The 27,734-nt window shown below is 39.9% G+C and overlaps 1 protein-coding gene across 7 annotated transcripts in view; it reads left to right on the top strand.

Moving 5' to 3' along the window:
• The window catches only part of ANKRD44 (ankyrin repeat domain 44), a 208,219-nt gene that overhangs the window by 106,838 nt on the left and 73,647 nt on the right, over positions 1 to 27,734 (top strand). For 4 of the 7 annotated variants that reach the window (XM_084643630.1, XM_084643629.1, XM_084643626.1 and 1 more), the window contains exons 5-12: positions 5,158 to 5,358; positions 8,328 to 8,415; positions 10,834 to 10,976; positions 12,322 to 12,534; positions 14,043 to 14,121; positions 20,564 to 20,678; positions 24,548 to 24,630; positions 25,901 to 26,018. In XM_084643630.1, coding sequence (XP_084499756.1) covers positions 5,158 to 5,358; positions 8,328 to 8,415; positions 10,834 to 10,976; positions 12,322 to 12,534; positions 14,043 to 14,121; positions 20,564 to 20,678; positions 24,548 to 24,630; positions 25,901 to 26,018 — 1,040 coding nt within the window. The remainder of the gene's footprint in view (positions 1 to 5,157; positions 5,359 to 8,327; positions 8,416 to 10,833; positions 10,977 to 12,321; positions 12,535 to 14,042; positions 14,122 to 20,563; positions 20,679 to 24,547; positions 24,631 to 25,900; positions 26,019 to 27,734) is intronic. The other 3 variants (XM_084643631.1, XM_084643628.1, XM_084643627.1) reach the window with 1 other exon arrangement.

Here is a 27,734-nt window from a genome sequence, read left to right as displayed (position 1 = left end):
GCCACATTAAAAATTGAGGTCAGACATAAACCTTCAGTAAAAGCCACAATCTTTATAACCCAGTAATTACAACCAATATGGTTTAGCTGTTTTAGATACAGGTGAATTTTATCTGTTGTGACAGTCCTAGCTAAAAATGCATGTCTTATTGTGGCTTTGTGCCTGACCCTTAACCCCTTGCTGCTGAAAGCAAGTGAAGACCCTTTGCAGAGTTCCTGTTGAGCAGCTTTCTTTTCCATATTTCTGGTAATTCTAGCACTCCAAAAGGAATGATATCACAGGTACAGTATGTGAGGGAGCAATAGAAAAAGTGAGCTGACGCCCATGTAAATTGGCTAATCTTAATGTATATATTTTTATAGAAATGTAATTTTCATATGTTCTTTTTCCTTTGCTAATTCTTGTTCATGTGAAGGCCATTACTTTATGAACATTTTGAATGACATTTAGCATCATAAGATGTTTTTTAAATGCTGCCGTTATTGGTATTGCTATATTTGTGAAAATAAATCATTGCACAGGCTATCTGACAAATTACCAACATGAGTACCATAATTCCAGGTCAATATCCGCCATCCAGGGGGTTCTTGGGCCAAACGTTGACTGTTAGACCTAATTATGTTTTGTCAAGTATCTGTGGGTTTAGTCCACTTTTAGAACAATCACCTGTAAGGCTAAGGTTTTATACAGAGAGAGTTGCTTATTCTGAAGCTTCCATTCAACACCTAGATTCTGTCTCTCTGCAACCATTTAGAGTCTGACAAAAACACATGCAAAAAATTTTGTATTGGATTTAAAACTCATTAAAACATAAAGTTGATTTCAGGGATTTAAACTGGTTATTTAAAAAACCACAAACCCTCAAATGTATCTGTACCGGCTACTTCATGTATGTATCAAATTTTAGCATTGTACAGTTAGAAGTGGTTGAGAGATTTCACTCTGATAATTGGATTATACTGCAAATGCTAAAAGAAATATAAATGCAGAGTCCTAAGCAGTACCATTGTACTAAATATATACATGGAAATTATGGTAAGATAAAGATCTATTTTACATCTTCAAAAGCCAGATAATTAAAAGTTGAGAGAAAAACACCTCCCTAAAGAATTGGAATAAAGTTTAGCTCCCAAGTGGAATGTAAATGGAATACATATGTAGATGTAAATGAAAGTGTATATACACATTTTTAAATGGAATTAAAAAATTACTTGTCAAGCCTTTATTTTTATTTTATTTTATTTGTATCTTCCAACACCTGTTTCTTTCTATCTCAAGAGTCAAATTTACATTCATTTTTCCATTGACTTCAAGTAGAATTTTGGTCCCAAAGGTGTACAAAGTGAATTTTCTTTAAGTAACTTTAAAGTAATTGGCCTGTAGTAATAATAATAATAATTAATAATAAAACCTCTAAGAGACTAATAATGATATATGATTATCAACACTTTAAGATAAGCAGTCTCACTTATTGTGTAAATTTGCTATACACCAATTTATGGGATTGCCATAGAAGATGAAATTGCTGAAATCAATAGAGGACAAAAGAGTTAAACTCTTACAGTAAATAGCTGTAGTGTCGATCCAGGCTGTGTGCGCTCTCCCAGGCACGTGATGTGTACATATATGATGTATTTGTTGTACATTAATAAAACTTTGCCTAGCCTTAACAGAAAACATTTCTGTATGTGAAAAACAGTACTGTAGTGCATAGGAATATGGGTGTATCCCTTTAAATGGTTGTGACTTATAGTTAGTAAATATGGTTATTTGGATCCCACTTGTTCCCTCACGTGGTTCCTTCATATTATGTTTGTGTAAAGAGCAAAAGAGACACAAAATACAATTTTTGAGAGTCCTCTTTTAAGACTATTTGTTTTGCCTAAGGACAGTTCTTACTAAGAGCTGAGGTAGGGTGACCAGATGACCCGATTTTATAGGGATAGTCCAGATATTTGGGGCTTTGTTTACATGGGTCCCTATTACTCCCCAGCCCCTGTCCTGATTTTTCATACTTGCTGTCCGGTCACCCTAAGCTGAGGAGAGCTGGTCGTAGCTTGTCCAACAGAATGTTTTTCTATTAGAAAATGCTGTTTTTCTGTTGGAAACATGTTATGGGAACAAGCTGATTTTTGTCAAAATTTTCCACTGTGAAGTAAAAATATTTCATTTTGACCATATCAGAAGGTTGTGTTGATAAGATTGAAATGTTTGTTCACGCTTTATTATTTCAACTATTATATTGTATTCTAAATTTTATAATATGAAGTCAGAATGAAATGTTTCAACCTTATCAAAATGAAATGTTTTGGGAATATTTCATTTCACAAAAAATGCTGTGATTTCTACATTTCTGCCTGACTCGTGATGAAATGAAATTTTGGAATTTCTTTCAGGATGAGATTTCTATTTTCCCATTAGTTCTAGAGTTGAGAGCATGCAGCGGGTCTGCAAATCAAGGAATTTATTTAGATGCCTGGCCTTATTTTCTGCCTAAATTTGTCTTTTAACTTCCAACTGCTGAAGCTGGAAACATTCAGATTAGAAATAAGTTGAAAACTTTAAACACTGAGGGTAATTAACCACTGGAATAATCTACATAAAGATGGGATGTATCCTCCATTACTTGAAGTCTTTAGATCAGGACTGGGCGTAGCTCAATCAGAAACTATGGGAATGATGCATGAATTGTTGAGCTTGTCTTCACTCCAGTTGTTAGCTGAACATAACATAAGAACGGCAATACTGGGTCAGACCAAAGGGCCATTTAGCCCAGTATCCTGTCTTCTGACAGTGGCCAATGCCAGGTGCCCCAGAGGGAATGAACAGAACAGGTAGTCATCAAGTGATCCAATCCCTATCACCCATTCCCAGCTTCTGGCAAACAGAGGCTATGGATAACTGGAGCTATAACTCATGTGTTGCCCCTACCCCATGCACACACACAAATCTCTAGCTTGAGTTAAGTTGCGCCTTAAACTCAAGCTAGTTACAGCCTGTCAGAGGTGGGTTGAAGCTTGAGTGCTGCTGATGCTCAAGCAAGTAATGCAGCGGGGATGCAGCATCTTGAGTTACAACTGATTAGCTGCTAATTCAGTCATTCTATGTAGCTTGCATGTTGTTTCAGGGCGTGGACGCTAGCTCAAGTGGAGTAACTTGAGTTAATTGTTGCGCTGAAGACAAACCCATGGTGTGAAATTTGATGACTTGTGTTATGCAGGAAGTCAAAGTAGCTTATCATAATGTTCCCTTTGGGTCTTAAAATCGATGAATTGAGGCACCCAAAGTTTTAATTAATTAGGGACCCCTTACTCCATGAGTAATGACTGCAGGATCAGGATCCATTTTTACAATATAAGGATTATTTACACAGCTGCTAGCCTCAACTTCTGTCTACATCTCCAAAGAATTTAAGGGGCAGTAAATGCTCTGATTTTCAGAGGTCTGTAGCACCTATAAATCCCACTGAAGTCACTGAGGGTGCTCAGCGCTTCTGAAAGTCTGACCACATTTACTATGATACAATTATTAAATCTAACTTAAGGCATCATATATATGTGTAATACACGTGTGTTTGTGTATAATATGAATATAAAATGTGCAAATAATAGGCACGCTAATAAACTGCTTATTCTTCCTTTATCTAAAGTGATCCAATTGTGCAAATAATATGTGTGTCTAGAACTTTTTATAATACCTAGTTACGTTTTGTATAAATGCTATTGTATAATTGTACTTTTAACAAAAATATGTAGTACCATTCTATATGTGTTTAACATGACAAGACAAGCTTTCTGGTCCTTTTGATATTTTTTAGGGCTAGATTATCCTTTGCTCAGGGTTGTAGCTAAAGGACCAAGGTGTACTGCCCCTGGCATAGTCTCAGGGGGCATTCTGCCTGAGACACCCTTCTGAGGCACAGTTCCACTACTGCTCCCATGTTGTCCTGGAGGGGGAATAATCTGCCACAGTACCCCTCTCAATGCCCAGCCCTTCCAACTAACTTGCTCATGGTGGGAGATGGGAATGATTAGCATACAATCTCCCTCTCCATGTCTCCTACCATGATACAAGCTGGTCTAATGCAGTCCTGTAGGGGTGACCCCACTACCACCCCGCATGGCTGAGTTAGATTCAGCCCCAACCCAGCCCATAGTGGTTGTGATGTTTTTAAAATGTCTTTTATTTTTTAGAATTTCAAATGGGAGAAAACAAACCTCTCTGTTCAACTGTGAGATTTCTAAATATATTATCCCTCTCCGCCCACCTAAGTATGGGTGGTACATATTTCCTTGGTCAAGAGATGTGCAATGTCTCAAATGGAAAATATGTAGTTTAATTTTGTTGGTATATGCACTTAAATTATCACTTGTAAAAATGAAGTTTTATCTAAAAGTGACAAAAAGCCAAAGAAATTCTGTGTTCCAAATGAGACACTTGATGTAAACTCTGGTCACTGGAAAAGGAAAAGAGTGCTGACAGGCACTAAGGACATGAATGTCAGCTTAATCTGGGACTCTCACACGTTCTGAGCCTGAAATTTGTCGCCTGCACAATTAACTTGGATTTTTGTTCTCTCTGTCCTGTTATCACTGCTGCATATAGCAATTTTGTCTCGGCCTTACTGTCCAAATAGTGCTTTATTTATTTTACAGATGAATTCATCATACACGATACTTACCCCATTTCAATCTCAGATACATTAAATACATTCATTTCCTCGAGTAGAACATGGCTATAATGTCTAGTGTTAAAGGTAGGTGGACCTATCTGGCATGGACCCAATCCTGCAGTTTTGCACACTCTAAAACCCAAAAGGAAAAGTTTGTGTAGGCTAGCAATGCAAGACTCTGCCTTAAATGATTACAAATATATATGAAGAAAGTTAAATGTATCACAATAAGATGACATGTAATACAAGGGCATTTGAATCAACAATTTCTTTCCCCTTCACCTCCCCCGCACCAGAATATTTTTGAATGACTGTCTCTGGTTGTCTTTTTCCCTGCTCACATATGAGTTTTCTATGGCTACCAGTAACTCTCAAGAACCATTTTTTCCACACTTCACCATATGACGTGTAGAGAGATATGTTTATACATAGACATGCCCTATATTTATTTTAATAGCATGTTTATAACTGTGCTTCCATTGCAGGAAGCAGTGCAAGTATTGATTAAGCATTCAGCGGATGTTAATGCTCGGGACAAGAACTGGCAGACACCGTTGCATGTAGCAGCTGCAAACAAAGCAGTGAAGTGCGCAGAAGTAATCATTCCAATGCTGAGCAGTGTCAATGTCTCTGACAGAGGGGGGCGGACAGCGTTACACCATGCAGCTCTGAATGGCCACATTGAGGTAAGTGGTCGAGAAGCATTGTTGATATAATTTATTGATTTGTGGCACTGTTGTCTAATTCAAAATAAACGATGAGTTCATGTATCTCTGTATGACAAAGGTAGCTAGATATCCAACCTTCACTTATTAGAGACATAAGACCAACTTCTGCTCTCACTGGTGATACCTAACTGAAGTCAGTGGGCTGGTACCATTTGTAAATGCAAGCAACATTTGGTCCAATGTGTTATCCCGTAGTTAACTGCCTGTGCAATACAGAACCTATGGGCACAATGAACTATGCAAAAATTATTGAAGAAGCATTCATTATCTCATAAGAGGAACACAAGCGTCTGGACTATGCACAAGTCAATCATTGTGCTTTTCTAATTAGCTTTCTAGAAAATTTGTTTCTGGTTTAAAAATAGACCATGCTACTTCCATTTACATTGCAGGGTTGTGGAGTAAGTTTCTCTACAGCATACGTTCCCAAACTAGAGGGGTGTGGAATGTAATCTGGGGGTATGTGACAAGCTTTAGAAAAAAAACTTACTGCACACATTTTACCCACAGTAATGAATAGCTAGCTAAGCTAAGACCACACATCAGGTCTTCAGATGGTGCTGTGGAGTTGACTCTAGATGGTGCTGTGCATTTTGACAGATTTCTGTTGAGCTTGCGTAGCATGATACAAAGTCATTGCCATCCGTACGTTAACCCATGTGCTACGATGTGATGTGCACATTTAATTGTAAGCATCGACCACAATCAGTTTTGCTTTTTTGCTTTTATTACAATGGATTGTTGGCTTTGTCTCAATCAATGCCGTACTGTTTTTAATATTTAGTGAGTCGCATGTTGATTTTTTAATCTGTATATGTACTTGTGTGTTGGTGGTGGGGGCATAAACTACTATAAACACAAAGAAATGGGAGGTGCATTAAGATAAGTTCGAGAACCACTGCTCTTTAGTGTTCACTAAACCAGGGGTTCTCAATCTTTTTGGTTCAGAGTCCCCCCCTTTCCCTCCCCCTGCCAACATGATATAAAAACTCTATGGCCTACCTGTGCCACAATAACTGGTTTTCTGCATATAAAAGCCAGGGCCAGCCTTAGGGGGTAGCAAGCAGGGAAATTGCCAGGGCCCCACGAAACTAAGTTGCTCAGGCTTTGGCTTCAGCCCCAGGTAGTTGGGCTCAGGACCCTGGACTTCAGCCCCATGCAGTGGGGCTTCGGCTTTCTGCCCTGGGCCCCAGCAAGTCTAACGCTGGCCCCACTTGGAGGACCCCCTGAAATCTACTCGTGCCCCCGCACAGGGCCCCGGACCCCTGGTTGAAAACCACTGCACTAAACAATTACACCCTTATAAATTGAAAGCCACTGTATTAAGGTCCTGATCCCAGCGCAGAGATCCATTGACATCAGGATGTAGGCCAGTGGTTCTCAGCTTGCAGGCTGCTTGCGGCCCAATCAGCACACAGCTGCGGCCCATGTGATATCCTCAGGGCCAGACAGGTAATATATATAGTGTGTGGATGCAGCCCACGTAAGACATAGAGAGCTGCATATGTGTCCCACAATGGTAAATAGATTGAGAACCGCTGATCTAGGCCTAAGTGTGAATAAAAATTCTCCAACTGAGATTGATACAATTGACAAAAAATCAGAAGTTAATTTACTGTGTTGTAACTTACAAAAAGCAGCCTACAGGTATTTGCTATAAAAGGAGTTATAGAGACCGCCCTTTTAAAAGTTTTATATTTTAGGAAAGAGTTAATATTTATCATTTTAACATGATTGACTTTCTTTGATGTAATGCCATTTAATGGTAGAGTGTAATAAAGTGCACAACTAGTTATAGATTAAATAGTTTTAATAAAATCTCTGATTCATTTCGCCAATGAACATTGAAGAGATTAAAGTGTTTGTTTTGCTGGATACAGAAAATCGTTGTATGTTTTACATTCAAATTGTTTTGTGTGTTTTTGCTTGTCCTGATATTAATGTCTGGATGGTGCTGGGAGATCTGGAATTTTTTATGTTTAGTCATCGCAACTGAAGCTTTGTACTTTCTGCTAGCTGTTTGCTGGCATATATGAAATGAGTTGGTCTGAGTCCCGTTGCTAGTGGGCAGGGGGTTACTTCAAGCAAGCCAGTATCGTGATAGTTAATAGCAAATGGCACACTTGTTGGCAGTGTCAGCAGAGGGAACAAGGACTGAAGGCTCGATCATGCTAGGCATGAAGGATTGGCTCCAATCCAGCAAAGTATCTAAGTGTGTAGTTAACTTTAAGTATATGAATAATTCCATTGACGTTAAGGGTTACTCACATGCTTAAAATTAAGCAGATGCTTGGGTGCTTTCCCAGCTCAAGGCCAGAGTGCCCAGCACCTTGTAGGATTGAGTCCTGAATAAGCATGCAGACTGAATTATCCTTTCACCTTTATAATGTTGTCCCTGTCGCTCAGGATTGAGATGCATTGGACGGGTAGCATGTAAAAGCGTGCAGTGCTGCTGCTCATGTGGTTTTGTGATTCCAGAGTGTCTCCCACTGCCATGAATCCAACATCTTCCACAATCACTAAATCCACACCGTTTTAAAAAAATAAAGTATTGGAAGAGTTGCAATGTAGAACTAGAATGTACAAATGAAAACTCTTACCGGCATGTTTCAGGTGGGGTTGGGCCAGGCTGGGGAGTTTTGTGCCTTTTACAAAAAAAAGCATACATTTTTAATGATTAGTTTAATTAAACTACAGGTTCCTGGAAGGGATTTTTAAACTATCTCTAATTTTAAGGCTTAAGTTTTCCTGTATAAACTTATGCTCATATCATACAAAGGCAAGTGTGATTTGCTCGACAATTCACAACAATGTATTGCCCTCCGCCCCAAGCATTACATCCAGGGTGACGGCATTATTTGATAGACTAATCCATGTAAATGGAATACATGGCTGACCCAAAGATTTACTTTTCATTGTTGTTTTAGATGGTGAACTTGCTTTTAGCCAAAGGGGCAAACATCAATGCTTTTGACAAAAAGGACAGGAGAGCTATTCATTGGGCAGCATATATGGGTAAGAACCGTGTTGTAGTCTGTTTTATTACTGAAGTACCAACACTGTGCTCTGTATTACACAAGACCCAGTTCCTGCCATGGAAAGTGAAAATTCTAATTACTCTGATTAAGGCTATGGGCTCAGATCATCAGCTGATATCATAGACACAGCTCCATGGATTTCAATGGAACTACACTGATTCATACCAGCTGAGAGTCTGGCCCAAAGTGTCCATCTAACATAACCTGAATATTTTTTCATATTACTTTTTTTCAATTTCATTTTCTCTTCTGACTTTAATTCAAGCCTCAAATATATTTGGTATGAAAAATACATATTAAACTCTCCTTTGTCACAATTAGCGGTAGCATAGATTTCAATAAGAACTAGGTTAGATAAAAACAATGAGGAGTCCTTGTGGCACCTTAGAGACTAACAAATTTATTTGGGCATAAGCTTTCATGGGCTAGAACCGACTTCATCTGATGCATGGAGTAGAAAATACAGGAGCAGGTATAAATACATGAAAAGATGTGAGTTGCATTACCAAGTGTGAGGTCAGTCTAACGAGACAATCAATTAACAGATATGACTAGCACAAATGCAGTTAATATGCTTTTTCTGAAATCGTTGTTTTTCCTATTTGTCTCTTTATTCAGAACAAGTTGGGTTACTATGTAGCGGTAAAGTCCTATATAATCATTTCCACTCTTAATTGTCTTCCTTCATCACAAGGCATCTCTTGATTCGTGCATTCACATCATTGCTAATGTTCATCAAATTTGCTTTTTAAATTAATAGTTGACCATATCATCCCATCCATTTTAAAAATAAAATGTGCCATAGAATTCAATGGGAGCTCTGCTGTAAACATGGTAGAAGTACAGGGACCATAATCTTGGCCAGTGCTGTGCATGCCCTCGCACAATTCTGCCACCACATCCCTGGATCTGCAATTCATGGGCCCTCAAACTGACTGCCACTGCACCTTCACTCCTGACCTGTAACGTTCACTTTAATTCTAATCTTGGTCCCTTATGGGAAAGAGATGACAAGGAGTTTCCAAACTGTGGGAAAATGTAGTGTAGTTTTGTGATGCCCACATATCGAATGTGAAGGCTGGCTTCTGACCTAGACTGGGATTTGAACTTTGCTCTGTAGAGATGAAAGATTTTCCAGCCTGTACAGCGTGCAGATTGTATGACACAGAAACAAGGTTGGGACTCAGACATTTGTAAATACCATGGGTATTATGGTGCCTTGCATATTTTGAGGTTAATAATGAATTTTTTTGGGGCGGGGGGGAGGCACATTCCCTTACTACACTTGCTCACCTATAACATGATCGAAGCTCACTGGTGTCAATGGAAAGTCTCACATTTGGTTTCAAAATGCTTGGGATCAACCCCTTGACTAAGGTGGCCTAGTTATATCCTCTATAATAGAGGAAAACTCAGTCTTAACCAGGTAGTAGGCACAGTGTGGGTGGGGTCACCAGAGAGGCTAGTTAAATGCTATGTACTTATGCTCCAGTCAGGAGGTTCCTTTACTCAGAGCAGTTGCCAGAAAGATGACCATAGAAAGGACCTGGCAGCTGAATTAATAGATGGCACCGACAGAACCCTCTTCTGGGAATCTTTCAGTGCTGTCAGGCTGGTATGCTCACTCTTCCTTCTATTAACAGGGGAGTAGCATGTGAACAGGGTATGAAAGGGTAAAGAGAAGAATGGGGAACTTGTTCACTGGGCAGGGAATTGACACATTTTTCAGGACAAACACTCATTTCATCTGGATTCCTTAATGAGAAGTGTATGCTATGCCTGCTCGGTGTGGCAGTCTGTCCCCATCTAGTGGTGGCTAGGCCAGCTAGAGATGGATGAACCTGCTACAACCTTGGCTGACAGAGATGTGTTTTTTAGGACGGGCAGTGGAGGCTGATGCCTTAAGATCAAGAGGTCCCAGGTTTGATCCCTGCTGCCCACTCCAAGTGGTGGCCCGTAGAGTAGGTGAAGTAGTGCAACCTGTGCTCACAAGAAATCTCATAAACTGGAGGGATAAGTGACGTTGAACCGAATTTTTACATCCAGAGCCAGTTTATCCGGGGCTGTTAGAATGAGGCGTTACTGACTAACTTGAGGTCACAAAAAACTGGATGGAAATCTTGAAAAGAGGCATTCCATTTCCTCAGCTGCTGTAGCAGGCTCATCAATCTCTAGCTGGCCGAGTCACTACTAGAGGGGGACAGAATGCCACACCAAGCAGGCATGTCTTACACTAGGATTAAGGATATTTTCTTGCAAAATGAGTCGTCCGTGAGAGCATTTGTGAAGCAGCAGCAAAAAGAACAGTGAGTTAGGAAGAAAACAGTAATTTGAGTAAATTACACTGTAGGAGCGTATAGGTCACTGATGATTTCCATTCCCCCATCTTTTAAAGGCCACCTGGAAGTTGTTGCCTTGCTGATTAACCATGGTGCAGAGGTGACTTGTAAGGACAAAAAGGGTTATACTCCACTTCATGCTGCTGCATCCAATGGGCAGATTAATGTAGTGAAACACCTTCTTAATCTAGGTGTAGAGGTAAGTAGCAATTGGTATTTTAAAGAAAAGCCACAAAATACTGAGGTTTGGGTAACTATTTGTAATCTTTTTATAATCTGTACTTTAATCATGGAAAATTCTCTGCTGCCCTGGCTTTTGTTCTCCTGTTTATTTGGAGATTTTGTCTGGCTGGTGATGCTGCTACAGACATTGGCAGAATTTTTGAAGAAACCATTTCCCATTCTTTGGATTACAGAATCTATCTCACACATTGGACCGCTTTCTAGGCCCAAATGCTGTGTGCAGTAGCTGCCAAGAGATGCAGATTTTGTGTGTGATCATCTGAGTGTCCATTCCCCAGCAGACTTAAAAATCTCTTGCAGGGACAAATAATCCCCTGAAATTGGGGAACATACAGCATTCGTGTCTGGGAAGCAGGGATAATGACTTGTGCCGTAGTCTCCTTGACTTTGTAGAGTGTCATTGTTGACCTTGCTTCATCTAATTTTGTAGAACAACTAATTTCTACACAAGCAATCCAGAAAAGTCTGGATCTAAGATTTTCTTAATACCTTTATTATACTGTGGTACTGAGTATTGGCTTCTTATTAGGATGCAGTATAAAGGACTGTGTGGTTTCTTTGCCCCCCCTACCCCCCCAAGAAATCTGTAGAGAGAGACCTGAAGTCTGGCTCGTCATTAAAATGAAACTGCAATAATTATTTTTAAAGGAACCTGAACTTATTATTTCTCCTACTTTCCTTCTTGGATGTAACAGCTTTCCAGTTTAGTTTTAGTTTCATTGTCATCATGAGATTGTCCTGCTGCCAGTCTTTAGCTTTACATTGACTTTTTAAAATGGCCACCAGAGCAAAAAGTTAATAATAAAAGAAAAACATTCAGAATGAAGCGTTACTGGGGTATTTTGTTGTCAATGAAAGTTGCTTATGAACACTGACCCATGACAATTCAAGCCTCCACCTATTTCCACTTGCAGCATGAGGTGCATTATGTAAAGCAGTGATGCTCAGACTGTGGCTCTCAAGCTGCAAGTGACTCTTTAGGGTGTCTCCTGTGGCTCTTTTCAGCACATGATATTAAAACACTGTGTGATTTAATAATTAACCAATCAGGGTGCTTTTACTATGTTATTAATCAATTAAGTTATGAATTTGCACTATGTTATTAACTTATTTGCTGTGTGAATAATATATGTATATAGTTTAGATAGATATAAACTAAATATTTCCCACTCACACTATTTTGGCTCTTTTGGATAGTGTTGATCTCTCATTTGGCTCATGAACCACTGAGGTCTGAGAATTGGTGAAAAGCCACGAGCTGATGTCTGTCATTTTAACCGTATGTTCTTGTCTCATTGCAGATTGATGAAATGAATGTCTACGGAAATACTGCGCTTCACATTGCGTGTTATAATGGTCAGGATTCTGTAGTTAATGAGTTGATTGACTATGGTGCTAATGTTAATCAGCCTAATAACAGTGGATTTACCCCCTTGCATTTTGCTGCTGCCTCCACTCATGGAGCTTTGTGTCTTGAACTGCTAGTGAATAATGGAGCAGACGTTAATATTCAGGTACAGCTTACCTTTCATCTCTTCAATTTTAGCTGCCTAAATATCTATCCCCTTTTGGTTTAAAATCTCTGCATGCCACAAGTGGCTGCAAGTGAGAATAACAAAATGCAGTGTTACTGTAAAATCTTCAGGGAATTGGCTGATGGAATAACACAGTGCTGCTGGGAGTTCGAATTAAGTTTTCTTCATGGGAGGCTCATAGTGCCTTGATTGATATGATATAATGGCACCCTGAAACTCAAGGCCAATCAGTTTCTGAGGACTTGCGCTGTTACTTAAGTACAATCCCAGAAGTGCAGTCAAGACCACATCCAGTGGGCTACAGTTATCACAGAAATAATTATTTTGGGTATTCCCCCTAAAAATGTGTTCAACACAATTCTGCATGTTCCTCTGGGCTTCTGTCGAGTAGTAAAAATGTCAGGTACAGTCCCAGCACAATAGGGCCCCAATCCTGTTTGGGACCTCTATATGCTATTGTATCACAAATAATACTTAATGATGATCAGGGAATTCTGACTCCAACCCAGGAGCCAGAAGAGCTGGATTCTATTGCTGTATTTGTGACCGACTTGTGGTGTGACCTCTTGCAAGTCACTTAAGTCTGTGCCTCCATTTCCCCATCTGTAAAATGGAAATAATAGTACTTACCCACCTTTGTAAAGTTTTTTTAAATTAATAGATGCTCAGTAATCAGTATTATTTTATTAAAATAAAGTTGGGAATTGCGTTTGAAAATGAATCCAAAGCCTGATTCAAAAAAAGAAGGGATAGCTTGAGTCATCAGGTTCCACATCCTTCCTCTGTTCCTCTTCAGGCTCCCTGTCAATATTCCTAGACAGAGGTCCTTTCCCTTGGCTCCAAAACTTTGACCATTAGACATTCTACCTTTCCTTAACTGTTTGCACCTGCTTTCTCATGGTCTTTGATGGACATCCGATTTTTCTTTGGATAGTAGTTTATTAATCAAAGCTCTTTTCTTTATGTAGTGGACTGCATTTTAATGTGTGTCTATTTAAATTGAAAAATAGTTTGTATTTGTTTACACTTTCCAGGGACTGCTGAAACTTAGCTCTGTGTTTTTCCTGGCTTTTCCCCAGGCAATATGGAAGATAAGGAAATACTGTGAGAATTATTCATAATGTTTAGAAAGTAAATAACACTCAGGAATATAACACTTATCTATTACCAATTTGGACCATGTACCCCACATTGGTGGAATATTTCTGAAAATTTATTCACAACAACGACTGCCTTATTTCCCACTCCCATTGCTGAAGAAGGTCTGACACCTACAGAAAAAAGGCATTCTGCATGTATCCTCATATGAATCTTGGGTTCAGCCCTACAGTGCTTTAAACTTGATGGAAGTTTGGTCTGAGTAAGAACTGCAGGATTGAGCTCTAGTTACTTTTATTATTTCAAGCTGTTGATAGTATTTGAGAAACTCGACATTGATGGCATTACTTTATACTGTAGGTAAGTGTCTTTCGTTTTGTTTTTGTTAGAGTAAAGATGGCAAGAGTCCACTGCACATGACAGCTGTCCACGGGAGGTTCACACGGTCGCAAACCCTCATTCAGAATGGTAAGTTAAGTCTTTCTGATAATTAATTAATCAGCAATGATCTGCTCAGAGCTTTTTCCAAGCCACTTACTGGCTGGAGGGGGCAGTTTGTTGTTCTGTGCTAAAATGCTGAGGGACCAAAATTCAATGGTATTTAAGTACTCTAATGAAATCTGATGGCTAGTGAGTCCGAAAGCTCTCATTTAATAATGCGATCTTAGACAAAGCCTATAATTAATCAAGAAATCCCATTCTCCACCAGCAGACAGTGGTCTGTGATTTGTGTGTTTGTGTTTCCTGACCTGAAAATGAAAGCAAAAGCAGCGTTCAGATTCTTTATCTTTCAGAAGAGGCCACAACTTGCTTCTTAAAACAAGCTTTTTTTTTAAAAAAAAAAAAAAAGGTTAGCAATTTTTCCACTTCCAGGAGTCCTCCACACCTCTGGACCTCTAAGGATCTCTTTTCCCATGCTCTCCCCTCACTTCTTAAAGATCATAATTCCATTATAGCCACCTCTCTTACTAAGGAGTAAATACTCTCTTCCTTGATGGCCTGGAGAAGACATATTTGTGCAATGCTTTTTTTCTCCCCTGCCCCCTCTGCCTTTTGGACTAAGCCTGTTACCCCTACAGCCCTCCTTCCATTCCAGGATATGAAGATGTGATAATTATTCATATTTTATACAACTACATCTTTATTTGTATGAAATTATAAATCATTCGGCTTCAAACCATGGAATAAAGTGCATTTTTTTTCTTGTATGTGCCTAGGGAATGTTGGAATTCAGCTCCTGCCACCCCCCATGTCCTCCAGAAATATTCAGTGTTCCCCAACTGGCTGGAACATGGCTAAGCTTTGCAGGGAGTGTTCTGATAAACATTAGGGGCACATTTTCCAAGTGGCATCAGCCCAGCTTCTTAATTTTGTCTTTAAATTTTACTCACCCAGAAATGGGGATTTCCTGCACTAAGTAAAGGCCCAGTCAAAAAAGTCCTACCTATAACATTTTGTCATTTTACTCTTCTCCTTTTCTGTGTTCATTTTTGTCTGTTCAGATTGCAACCTCTTCAGGGCAGTTACCAGTCTTCTTTCTTGTGCATAAAGCACCTAACACATGCTAAATTGTTCTCCTATATCAAATATCATAACCCTGCAGTTTGTCCTGTTATACTACTGTTATTTACCCTTTAGATCATCGTAGCATTCACAGAAGTCAACCAGGTGGAAACACCATTGTAACAGGCATTGTAGAAACATATTAAAACCACAACTTTAACTATACTGTCACCACCAGCTCCAGCATAAGTCTAAGAAATTGCAGACTAAAAGACATAGCATGAGAGTGAGATAAACAACGGATGGGAAGTGTAGAGGAGGAGGACAGAGGAACAGAAATAATAAAATGTTTTAGCACAGACTAGCTCTGTGAACAATTCTTAGTCAATCTGAAGGAGTGATCACAACACATCTCGTGCCTACTCACTGTTGTATGGCAGTTTCTTGTGTAATTCAAGCAGAGGTGTGTTCTAAGGAGGGATGTGAAAAAGGATAAAGTGGTGGCTTTACGGATTTTGACTGGGAGTTTTTCACACTTGTAAGAGCAGCCTGGGAGAAAGCACAAAGGGTCTTGTGGCAATGAGGACAAGCAGGCAATTCAAGAGTGAAGGTGAGAGCTGACTTCATGATAAGGAAACAGGGCAAATAGGTGGGTATGACTAAACTGTGAAGGTTTCAGAGTAACAGCCGTGTTAGTCTGTATTCGCAAAAAGAAAAGGAGTACTTGTGGCACCTTAGAGACTAACTAATTTATTTGAGCATAAGCTTTCGTGAGCTACAGCTCACGTCATCATATGCATCCGATGAAGTGAGCTGTAGCTCACGAAAGCTTATGCTCAGATAAATTGGTTAGTCTCTAAGGTGCCACAAGTACTCCTTTTCTTTTTGTAAACTGTGAAGGGCTTTGAAGACTAGAACAAGACATTAGTGTTTGATGTGGTGGAAGAGGGGGATTTAGCGGAGGAACTTAAAGGGTGTGTGTGAGAGAGAAAGAGAGAGAGAGAGTGAGTGTGACATAGGCAGACCAACAAGCCAGGAAATGGGTGGTGCAAGGTGGCAGGCTTCAAGGCTAGAGAAGACACAGTAGTCAAGGCATAAGATTATCACACTTTAGGCAAGAGTCTTGGCTGTATGGGGAGAGAGGAAAAGTCAGCTCTCATAGACATTGCGCAGAAAGAAGGGGCCAGATCTCAATGTGGCCTGGATGTGAAGCCCAAAAAAGAGAGCTAAATCAGAGATGAAGCTGAGATTATGGGTTTGAGTGACAGGGAAGAGGGTGGGATACGCCTGTCTTGATATAGGAAGGGGCGAGTCTATAAAAGTAATGAGTTCCTGCTTCTTCCATTCAGATCATGTAGAGGAGCTGTGAGCTCTTCTGAAAATCAGGCCCAGTTATGTCTCAAATTAGGCATCCAAAAATTGAGGCACCAAAAATCAGTGACTACTCTTGAAAATGTTCTCAGTGTCAGATATGTAGTTGCAGTTTGGTTTAATTGCATTAAATTTAATTTAATCAGACGTCATTTGTAACCCCTGGGGACGACAGTATGGGTATTGTGGGCTGTGTCACAAAAATAAGATAATAAATAGCCAAAGGTGCGAGTCAGCTGGCCAGAAAAATATGGAATGGAGCCAAGGATGTAGTTAGCAGAAATAGCTCCCTTTCCCACCTACTGTGTCCGGAAGAGCCTTGAGGGTGAATAACCATCTGAAAATTAAGGCAGAAGGTTACAACTTTCGATGGTAACAACCTGTAAAGGGATGGAGTATAAAATATGGTAACAATTTGTTCTTGTCATTTAAATTTCTCCCACATGTCTGTGAGGACTTTGCTAGGTGACTTAGTACAGCAGGATATTGGCACCAATCTGGTCACTCTCAGACAGAACTAGCTTTATTTGTACAGTCAATTTTTATGACATCCGCTTATACCTGAAAATACAAAAGTATTTAACCCTGGTGTCATAGCTTAATCAAGTTGTTAATGTTTTGATCAGAAGTCCCCATTCACATACCTTGTCAGCTACTGTTTGTGTTGAGTATGAATGTTGGAGACATCTGATAAGTCTTCAAATTATTGTCCGTGTAATGTTAAATCACTCTTTTATTGTTGAGATAGGTAGAGGCTTAGATGAGACTATAAGGCTGATTTGATTCAGCAGTGTTCTCTCACTGATGTTCTTTCAGTAAGATTTGCAGCTGAGTGATCTTTTGTTTTTGTTGGGTCCTATGACTAAGAAGTGAAGTTGTATTAATGAAACACTTTGGGGACCACCAGTGTACATGTCATGACTTACATTTTTGCCCTAGTACTGTCCAACTTAAAATAAATCTCGTGATTTAGAAGAGCACCAAGGGTGACGGATCCACTAGAAATGCTGGATGTGTGAGTGAATACTAGTTCTCGATTGTAATAATCCTAATTCTTAGCACTTATATAGCAGTTTCCATGTGTAAACATCAATGTGCTTTACAAAGGTGCGCAGGTGTTGCTTATCCTTATTTTAGGGTAGTTATCTTTGTTCTATGACAGAAGATAGAGAGGTGAAATAAATTGGCCGGTGTCACAGAATGTGTCAGTGGCGGAGTCGGGAATAGAATTCCGGTGTCTTGATTCTGTCATATATTTTTTAAAAATACCTTACCCATGTTTCTAACTATACCATAAATTTTTACAAGGGGAAAGAATCAAAAATCTGGTTTATGCCTCATAGGCTTGTCAGGCTGACATTGATCCCAGGCAAGATAATGAAGTGGCTGATGCAGGATTTGATTAATAAAGAATTAAAGTAGGGTAATATAATTAATGCCCATCAACATGGGATTATGGAAAATAGATCCTGTCAAACTAACTGGATATCTTTTTATGAGATTACAGGTTTGGATGATAAAAGTAATAGTGTTGATGTAATATACTTAAGACTTCTGTAAGGAGTTTGACTTGGTACTGCATGGCATTTTGATTATAAAATTAACATGGCATAACATTTTAAATTGATTAAAAGCTGGCTAACCTGATAGTTCTCAAAATGTAATTGTAAATGGAGAATCATCATCAAAAGGATGTGTTTCCAGTGTAGTTCCCACAAGGATTAGTTCACTATTTAACATTTCTATCAATGACCTGGAAGAAAACATAAAATCATCACTGAAAGTTTTGCAGATGACACAAAAATTGGGGGAGTGGTAAAGAATGATGAGGACAGACAGTGATGAGCTGCCAAAAGCTGAAGAACCGGTTCCTTCAGTCGCTCCGGGTCTTCGGCGGCACTGAAGGACCCACCGCCGAAGACCCGGAGCTCCGCCGGGTGAGTAAAAATGAAAAAGGGATTCTCAGGGGAGCCTCCCCAGCTGAGAGCTCAGGTGGACCAGACAGGACAGTCCCGCGGGCCAGATGTGGCCCGCAGGCTGGAGTTTGCCCACCCCTTTAACAACCGGTTCAAAAACTGGCTTCAAAATTTAACAACCGGTTTGTGCGAACCGGATACAGCTCGCCGCTGAGGACAGGTCTCTGATACAGAGCGATCTGGATTGCTTGGTAAACCAGGCTCAAGCAAACAATATGTGTTTTAATATGGCTAAGTGCTGTATACATCTAGGGAGAAAAAATGTAGGCCATACATACATGATGGGGGACTTTATCCTGGGAAGCAGTGACTCTGAAAAAAATTTGAGGGCTGTGGTGGATAATCACTGAACACGAGTTCCCAGTGTGATGCTGTGGCCAAATTTTCTAATGAAATCATTGAATGCATGAATGGGAATCTTGAGTAGGAATAGAGAGGTTGTTTTAACTTTGTATTTGGCACTCATGTGACCACTGGCAGAATACTGTGTCCAGTTCTGGTGTTCACAATTCAAGAAGGGTGTTGATAATTTGGAGAGGGTTCAGAGAAGTGCCATGAAAATGACTAAAAGATTAGAAAACATACTTTATAGTGATAGACTCAAAGAGCTCAATCTATTTAGCGTAACAAAGAGAAGGTTAAGAGAAGGGGTGAATTGATTGCAGTCTGTAAGTACCTAAACAAGGAACAAATATTTAATAATAGGCTTTTCAGTAAAGCAGAGAAAGGTATAACACGATCCAATGGCTGGAAGTTGAAGTTAGACAAATTCAGACAGGAAATAAGGTATAAATTTTTAACTGGTAGAATAATTAACCATTGGAATAATTTACCAAGGGTCATGGTAGATTCTCCACCACTGACAATTGGTAAATCAAGATTGGATGTTTTTCTAAAAGATCTGCTCTGAGAATTATTTGGGGGAAATTCTATGACCTGTGCTACACAGGAGGTCAGACTAGATGATCACAGTGGTCCTTTCTGACCTTAGCATCTATGAACCAGCTAGAAGATCATCTAATGTAGTGGTGTTTAAACTTCTTAATATTGAGGATCGTGTCTTTGGATAGAGATTCTCTTGGAGGGTTATCTTCCCTTCTGACTGCCTAAAGCTGTGGCAAGTATAGTGGTTGTTTCATGAAATAGTGATGTTACCAAAGGGTTATGGAGACAAGCTGAAAGTAAACCTGCTTTAGTGTTGTGGATTGGGCTGTTTGGTTAAATACACTCTCTCCCCCACCTGTATTTTGTATCTATGCTGTTTATTTTCTCTCTTTGTGTATAAACCTTCTCTTACAGGCTGCAGCTCTCTCTGCTCTACTCCAGGTTACTTTGCATTCGGTTCTCTCTTCCTGTGTGTCTTGCTGCACCTACAGTTGTGTTGTGGCATGTAGGTTTGATTAGAGATGAATTTACACCTGAAGAAGCATATGACAAACAAAGATAGGAAGCAGCTATGCAAGTGCTTGGGGTTTTCTGTTTGTGAAAACCCTGAGAGAGCTGTAGGTTGGGCTACAGCTACCAGGCAGCACCACTGATCAAATATTGACAGACTTGGTGAGGGTGCAATAAGCAGCCAAGTGAGGAAGAGCTCCATCTTCTATCATTGCTTTGTGGACAAGGTTGAGCACCAGTCACCTAAAGAATTGTGGCAAAATTTCAACAATTAATTCTGTTGATGTAATTTAGGGCAGCTGCTCTTGCCTTTAAATCAGCAACAATTCAGAGTCACAGCAACACCTGCAGTATCTGTGTACCACAGCCGGCAATTATAGGGAAAGGCCTGTGTGCAATATGTAGAGAGGCGGGAATAGAACAAAGTAAAAAAAATGCAGCAGTCAGAATTGTGGCCATCCTGCATGACTGGCACAGTAAATGGCTTGATGTGTATTGATACCCTGTCCCACAAATTCAGTGTGTCTGCTGCTCATATACAAACTAAACTACAGCTGTAACTATGAGGGTAAGCTGCATTCATTGGAAATAAATAAATGGTATTTCTGGTTGCTGACTCGCACTAAATCCTTGTGTGTTACACTGTGTGAAAATGTCTTTTCCAGGAGGTGAAATTGACTGTGTTGATAAGGATGGCAACACCCCTCTGCATGTGGCTGCGAGATATGGACATGAGCTTTTGATTAACACCCTAATAACCAGCGGAGCTGATGCTGCCAAGTAGGTTGCTGAAGAAATGCTGTTCCTAATGGTCAAGTATTATGGGTAATGCTAGATACTGCTTATTTTTCAAGTTCCAGTGTATTCAGGTTAAAATGCATGTGCATAATTATGAATTCAGTAACAAATAGTTTGTATCAGGAAGTCAATTTGAAATCAGTATAAAATACAAAGCTACTAATGAAGGGCATGTAATTCCCTCAGTGTCTAAAATAAATAATTTACGTCCATAGGCTTGTAGTACTAAATTGATTTATTCCTTTATCTAGTATCCATTGGTGCTGGATAAGTATCATTAGAAATGGTAAAAGACAAAGCAGGGTTTAGTCAGTAAAATTATTTCAGAACCTAATGCAGCCGTGGTGCCCAGTCTTTGTGTCTTATGGTTTCAGATCTTCAACTGGCTGAGATGATGAGGCTGATTTTGTTTTGCGGTTTTCTTGAGTGAAACTAAGAGATAAATTTTGATATGTTGTTCAGCTCTTTGTGCTCCAAGGGATTGATTTGGCTAGGCTGATTTTACTCTGTGTTTGTGTGTGTATGAGAGAGAGACTGCATTTGACTATGTTCATGATTACATATATGTATACATATTGTGGGCCAAATCCTGGGAGGTGAATTGATTTCAGTGAGAGTTGGGCATTTAGCACCTCCTAGAACCTTGCCCTAAAGCAGTGATGTAACAGAGCACTAAATTTCCAAACTAGTTGCGGGAAGAGTAAAATTAACTGTGAAAGGGAAAAGAGATGGTATTCGGAGTGCAAAGATACTGGCATTTGGGCCATCCTGGTGGCCACAGGGTAATGCCAGGGAGGAGACCTGGTTTAGATATCTAATGTGAATCTCTTGTTCCCTGAACAAGCAGGGAACAGAGAAAGCTAATTATTTGCCCATCTCTGTGAATGAAGCACCGTAAAGTTTGTTATAAATGTTTTGTAGTATTCACCGTATACATCTGAACATGCAATTGAGTGTTTCCTCACTAGAACCAACCAGCAGTATTTGTGATGCCTAATACTGCGGTAGCTGCTGGGGAACATCCTGTTTTAGGACCCACGTCAACCTATTTTCTTTTTAAAGATGTTTGCAGTTTTCTAGGCTTTTCATTTGGAGATTTTGAAATAAGTATTTTTTCACCATGTTTTGCTATCTGTTTTGTTAAAACTGCTTCTTGCCAGACAAAAAAGGCAGGGTCAGATTTATGCCAGCTTGAGAATCTGGTCCTTTGTGTCTAAATATGATTTTTGCTAGCTCTGTCTAATATATAAAGTTTCAGTCCATCTGTTTTCTGAGGTTTAAGGTAACAATGAATAGCAGTGAGATAACTAGCTCTTGCAATCTAGGTTTTCTGCTCAAAATTTCTATTTCACACTTGGGTGACCTGTGCATTTATCAAATAAAATACCTCTGCCAACAGCAGAAATATCTGAAGTGAGAAATCTGCTTAGATACAGTAGGCAGATCCAAGTGATGGCACTGTTCTGAAAATGAAATTACCTACTCAGTACTGCCAGAGGGAATGAGCTTTTAATGTGTTGTATGCAAATAACTTTGGCTTAATTCCTTGAACTGGCATTGAAAAGAGAGAATTTCTTCAGTGCTGCTAGCAGAAACTGCAGACAGCAAGGTCAGCAATTTGATGCAATTGCATTTCAGGGGTATGGAAGGTAAATAATGTAGGGAGCAGTTGTGAGCAGCTCTATACAGTATGGCACTGGCTAGCAGATGTGCAAATTGCATCTCTTGATGGACACCAGCCAAAATATGCACTCGGGTGGAAATCTCTATACAGTGATGGGGAAATGTGGCTTGAGATAACTAGGGGGGAAGGGGAAATAGATGTAAAAATCAGAGGTGCATGGAGAATACTATGACTATATATAATAAATCCTCTTTGTGATTTCAGGTTAAATAAATATATCCACAGCTTAGAAATGCAACCTGTTTAGACAGACTTGAGCAGCTTGGTGGAGCTTGTGCTATTTCCTTTCAAAGAATAGAGTGTCAGAGCATCCTTGGGCAGGTTTACTCTGTGGGAGACCTAGATGCTGGCAGGGCATTGATTAAATTAAATTTATACAGCACTGTAGATCAGTTCTGATTGTGGTCAAGTAGGAAGGTTGACAAATGCAATGTGAAAGGAAAAGAGGAATGGGAATACAGATTTTGCAACAAATCATATTTTTTTTAAAAAAAACTACACTCGTGTTTATGTGCATAGTAAAAATGAAAATGGTGTGAGAGAGAAAGAGAGCACATATTTGCACAAACTTCCTCCTGGGTTGTAGGTACAGCTACATATTTTGCAGTTTCAGCTCAGTTGCCACCTTTTGTAAATTTAAGCCTTTGTGTTAGAGTTGGATTTTAAACAGCTTATCCTGGTATGAATATGAAATAACTTTCATTAAAGCTTTGTAGTTCTCTAAGAAATTTTCCTGCCACCAAATCTTTCATGAAAACAAGTTCCTTTGGGTCCATATCTGAAATCCTGCCTAATGATATGATCATGTTACGTATATCCTTGGGTTGTCTTGAAGAAATTGAGTGATGGCTATGAATCCATCTGGCGTCATCCAGGACTTTAATTAACTGTTTTTAGCTGCATCTGCAAAAGCAAACAGTAGATTCTCACCTCATACACAGTAGCTGAGTTCAGAAGCTCTACAGGGATTTGCACCAAAGGATTGTCTATGTCGTCGTATCGGTAAAGTAATGTAAGCATAAATGACACTTTGCAAAAACCTGCCAAAATACAAGAGTCTCAAAACCAGGAGCCTAAACTTAGGCTTCTAAATCCATATTTAGCCACCTGCCTGATTTTGAAAGGTACAGAGCACTCCACATTGATGTCAGTGGGAGCTGTTGAGGGTTCAGTATGTTTGAAAAATCAAGCAAATGTCTGATATGGATGTAGGACCCTAACTTTAGGTTCCTGTTTTAGGGTTTTGTCAAGATGTCTGCTCTGAGGAGCCTACAGTCTAACTGAAAAAGGATTGATGGGATAATGATTTGAAAACAAAAATGCCTGGAGACACTGCTCGTGAGGATATATAGGCAGGGTTGGGGAAAGTGGAGGGTTTAAGGATGGATGAGATGAAGTAGGATGTTTGGTGCACAGGAATTGGGAGGCAGTTACAAGTGTAATTGCAGCCTGACAGAAGGTGAGAAGCTGCAAGTGGCAGGAGACAAAGAGAGCAGTTAGCGGAAGAAGCTGTATAGTGTGGAAAGAGAAGAGAAATGTATGGGGTGGGGGCAGAACCTCAAAGGTGAGGATGAGGACCTGGAACTTGATGTAGATGGAAAGGGCAATGTGTGACATGAGTGAGGAAATGGGTGAGGTGGTCAGAGCACAGGGAGATGTCTTTACAATGGTATTTTGGATGGACTGAAGTATGGAAAGAGGAGACACGACAAAGACGAGGGGGAGGTGCAATAATCTAGGTGGGAGCTAAATAAGATTTAAACTGGCATGTTAGCAATAGGGAAGTAGAGGAAAGATGGGTTTTAGAGGCAATACAGGGATTCTTTCAGCATTTACTTTCACCTCATGTGATAGAATACTTGTGTTGCAACTGACAGTCACAGTAGAAATTGAATCTAAACAAAATCCATTCTCTTAGCTTCTTCTCTCCTAGGTTCTCATCTCGTTTTTAAAACCATACCTATCCTTGCTGTCAGAGTGTAATCAAAATCGGATACTAACTTTATGCTTTAACAAAACCCCAGAGGGAGATTATAGAAGGTTCAAATAAAATTAACGATGCACTACAGAAGTACAGACTCGATATTTTTTCAGAGGGGAATTTTCATCATCTGTGCTGAATGTAACCCGTTCTTTTGGTAACTAATAACACTGTTCTGCCTAACAGGTGCGGTATCAACAACATGTTCCCCTTACATTTAGCAGCACTAAATGCTCACTCGGACTGCTGCAGGAAGTTGTTGTCATCAGGTAAGTGAATCCAGCTGCGACTGTGGAGCTTAATTAATATCATGAACATGCTGCTTATGGCCCCTGTTTTATTCGGTGTTGTGAATTGTCCAAATGAAAGACTTCCTGTGCTGCTTCATGTGATTGTGTTGCTTGGCATATGGGAGTGTGTGTGGCTTTCCTAACTGCATGCTGATAATTACTAGCATCCTGTATTGTTCAGGCCTGAAGCCCTTTGAATGCTTTTTTTTCCCCTGGCAGTCACAGAGAGTTTATTTTAATTCACAGGGAAGGGGAGGAAAGGGAAAATCCTTTACCAAGCTGTAAAAATGTGAGATACTGTAGGTTCTTCGGGAAACAAACAACTCTAGGCCCTGATTCAGGGGAAAGCACCCTTATTGAGGACAACATTTGAGCAAATGCTTACATTCCATTGAAGCTGATGGGACTAAAACACATACTTTCCTGAATCAGGGCTATAGTAAAGAAAATGGGATAGCTAAAGTTCTGGGGGCGGGGGGAGGGCAAGTATTAGTTTGCTGATACTGCTCTTTCAAAGAGAGTAGTAATAAGGTGCCAACTCTTGACTTCCTTATGCAGGCAGAAGTTCCACTGAGTTCAAAGATAGAGAGCAGTTCATATATTTTCCAGAAAAATATATCATTCCTTAGCATGTGAAACCTCCCACAACCGCTCTCAGCCATAAGGCTGAGTCCCCTGGGATGTTTAGGGGAAAAAATAGCGTGAAAAATGTAACTTGTGTAGCCAATTACAGCAAACCCTGATGTGCTCTGTCCTGGGCTATTAGGTCAGCGGGGGAAGCAGGCTACTTAGGCATCCCAGGGTTAGTTCCGTAAGAATCTGCATTGGGTTTTACTTCTATAGCCTTGTGCATCTTTAAAAACATGTGTTGCACATTCCTGGAAGCATCCTTCCAGAATCTAAAACCACCCTGGAAAACACACAAATAAATAAAATTCAACTCCGTACATGCTAGGGCTCACTCTGTGCCTCTCCTCATTTCATCGTTTTTTTGTGCCTGCTATCACAATTCTCTCGATAAGAATCCGCCTCAGAAATGCCTGTCACATGATTTAATAGTTATGTAGCCCAAGGCTAAATGTGGAAATAGATTCTTTTTGACTTCACAGTTCTTTTTATAGAGCCACCAAGCTTGAGCAGCCACTGTCCGTTTCCATGACAACCACTTGCTGACTAGAGTTGCTTGCATTCTGATTTTTCTAACTCACTGTTTTTTCTGTCTCTGCAATGTTTCTTGTGGTTTAACTAGGACAAAAGTATAGCATAGTGTCCTTGTTTAGTAATGAGCACGTGCTGTCTGCAGGCTTTGAAATAGACACCCCAGATAATTTTGGAAGAACGTGCCTCCACGCTGCTGCTGCAGGAGGGTGAGTAGTTACAATTATAGCTGTTACGCAAGTTGTAATTTAATTGTGGAGTCAGTGTAACTCAAGCCAGCTGTACCATCTGCAAAGGAATGTGTTCCAATTAAAGAGGAGCAAAACAATTCGATGTAAAATCTTTCTCTCTCCAGGCTGTGTTCCGCCAGCATTTGGTAAACTGAGGCTCAAATTAGGGCTACTTGTAGTTTGAGCAAGGGTGGTAGGACCTGGTCTTTTATTACAGAAGGCTAGTTTGTGATTTGAAATGCACACCTCTGGGAGGGAGTAACAATCCCCCTGTCTTCTGCCTATATGCAGACTGCTTAGACTTTGGGTCCAGGTCCCAGGAGCAAGAGAGGCTACACACTCACTCGCTTCTTCCCTGGTTGCGTGGGTTGGACTCTTGGCTCCATACCTCTCACTCACTGGCCAGTACTGCCACACCAGCATAGGAGGTGGGGTTGTAGTTTAAGCCTGACATGGGGCCAGCAGTAAATGACCATCCCTTGAAGGTGGATGCGGGGAAGGAATAGTGGCTCCCTGAGATGCTCCTGCTGGGGTGCAGTTAGGCACTGCCCTCTTGTTGTGTCCTTGAGTCAAAATCTAGTTATAAAAGAAGCTTTTTAAGGCATTAAAATGCCACAGTCTTTTTTTCCAGGTTGCAGTCATAGAAAGATTATTTTAAGCCTCTGAAGCCCATTGAAAGTAACCAAAATACAGAATCAAAAGGTTTTCATTTCTGAGGATGCAATTCAGATGGGTGGTAGGATACTAGGAGTGAAAATGAATGAAAATTAAATTATGTCAGTTTCATTTGTAGCCCTTCTGCCAAGTTTCTTTCAAGATTTGCTGTTAATTCCCAGTGGATTTGTTTGAAATTAACACAGAAAAAGCACAGATCGCTTGGCAAGCTATTGTTTTCTGGCTCTTCTGTTGAGGCTCAGAAGATGGCTCGGAAGATCGCTAGATGGAGCCTCTAGAATCCATCCTAGATTGGCAGTGGTTGTAGTGACCAGATATGGTAATTACCTGGTGACTATTTGGTAACCTTTGTAAGAATGAGTTGTCAGCTCACTTCTTAGTGGACCATTGTCCACTTCACCAACGTCGTCACCATCAGAGGTACATTATGAAAGTGTTCCAAACACGGGATAGGATTACTCTTGTTAAACATTTATTTAATACAGTTAACAGAAGATATATAGTAGTTGGATGGACTGAATTAGCCTGACAGAGCACTCTTCAGAAAGTACCTCTGCTTAAAGCTGAACTCAAAATAATACCCCAAGTGTCTGAAAGAAAGGCACTGAAATAAGAGGCAAAAATTGCTCATGAAAATAAATCAGTTTTTATCTATGGCTGACTGTAATTGTCATCACTAACGAGAACTCTTATTTTGGGTTCGTTGTGGGGAGCATTGTGTAGATATTTTATACACTGACAATTTTAGATTGGGATGAACACCTGTTTTGTTCCATCCACTTCTTTTAGACTGGAAATGGAGCTGTACATAAAACACATATTTTCATCTTGATGCGTATCTGTAACTCCCATTAACATTAATGGGAGTTATACTGGCATTGAGATGAGACTACCTTCCAAAGGATCTCTTTTTTTCTGTTTCCTAGTAGAAATGATTTATTTCCCCTCTGAATGACAAAGGAGTCTTGGAAGATTATTGTGCTTCATTACATGATCTTCCGGTGTGGTATTGTACATTTA

This window comes from Lepidochelys olivacea (genome assembly GCF_965140295.1).
Source record: "Lepidochelys olivacea isolate rLepOli2 genome assembly, chromosome: 11".
In the NCBI taxonomy this organism is placed as follows: Eukaryota; Metazoa; Chordata; order Testudines; family Cheloniidae; genus Lepidochelys; species Lepidochelys olivacea.
This window is presented reverse-complemented; position numbering and strand designations above follow the sequence as displayed.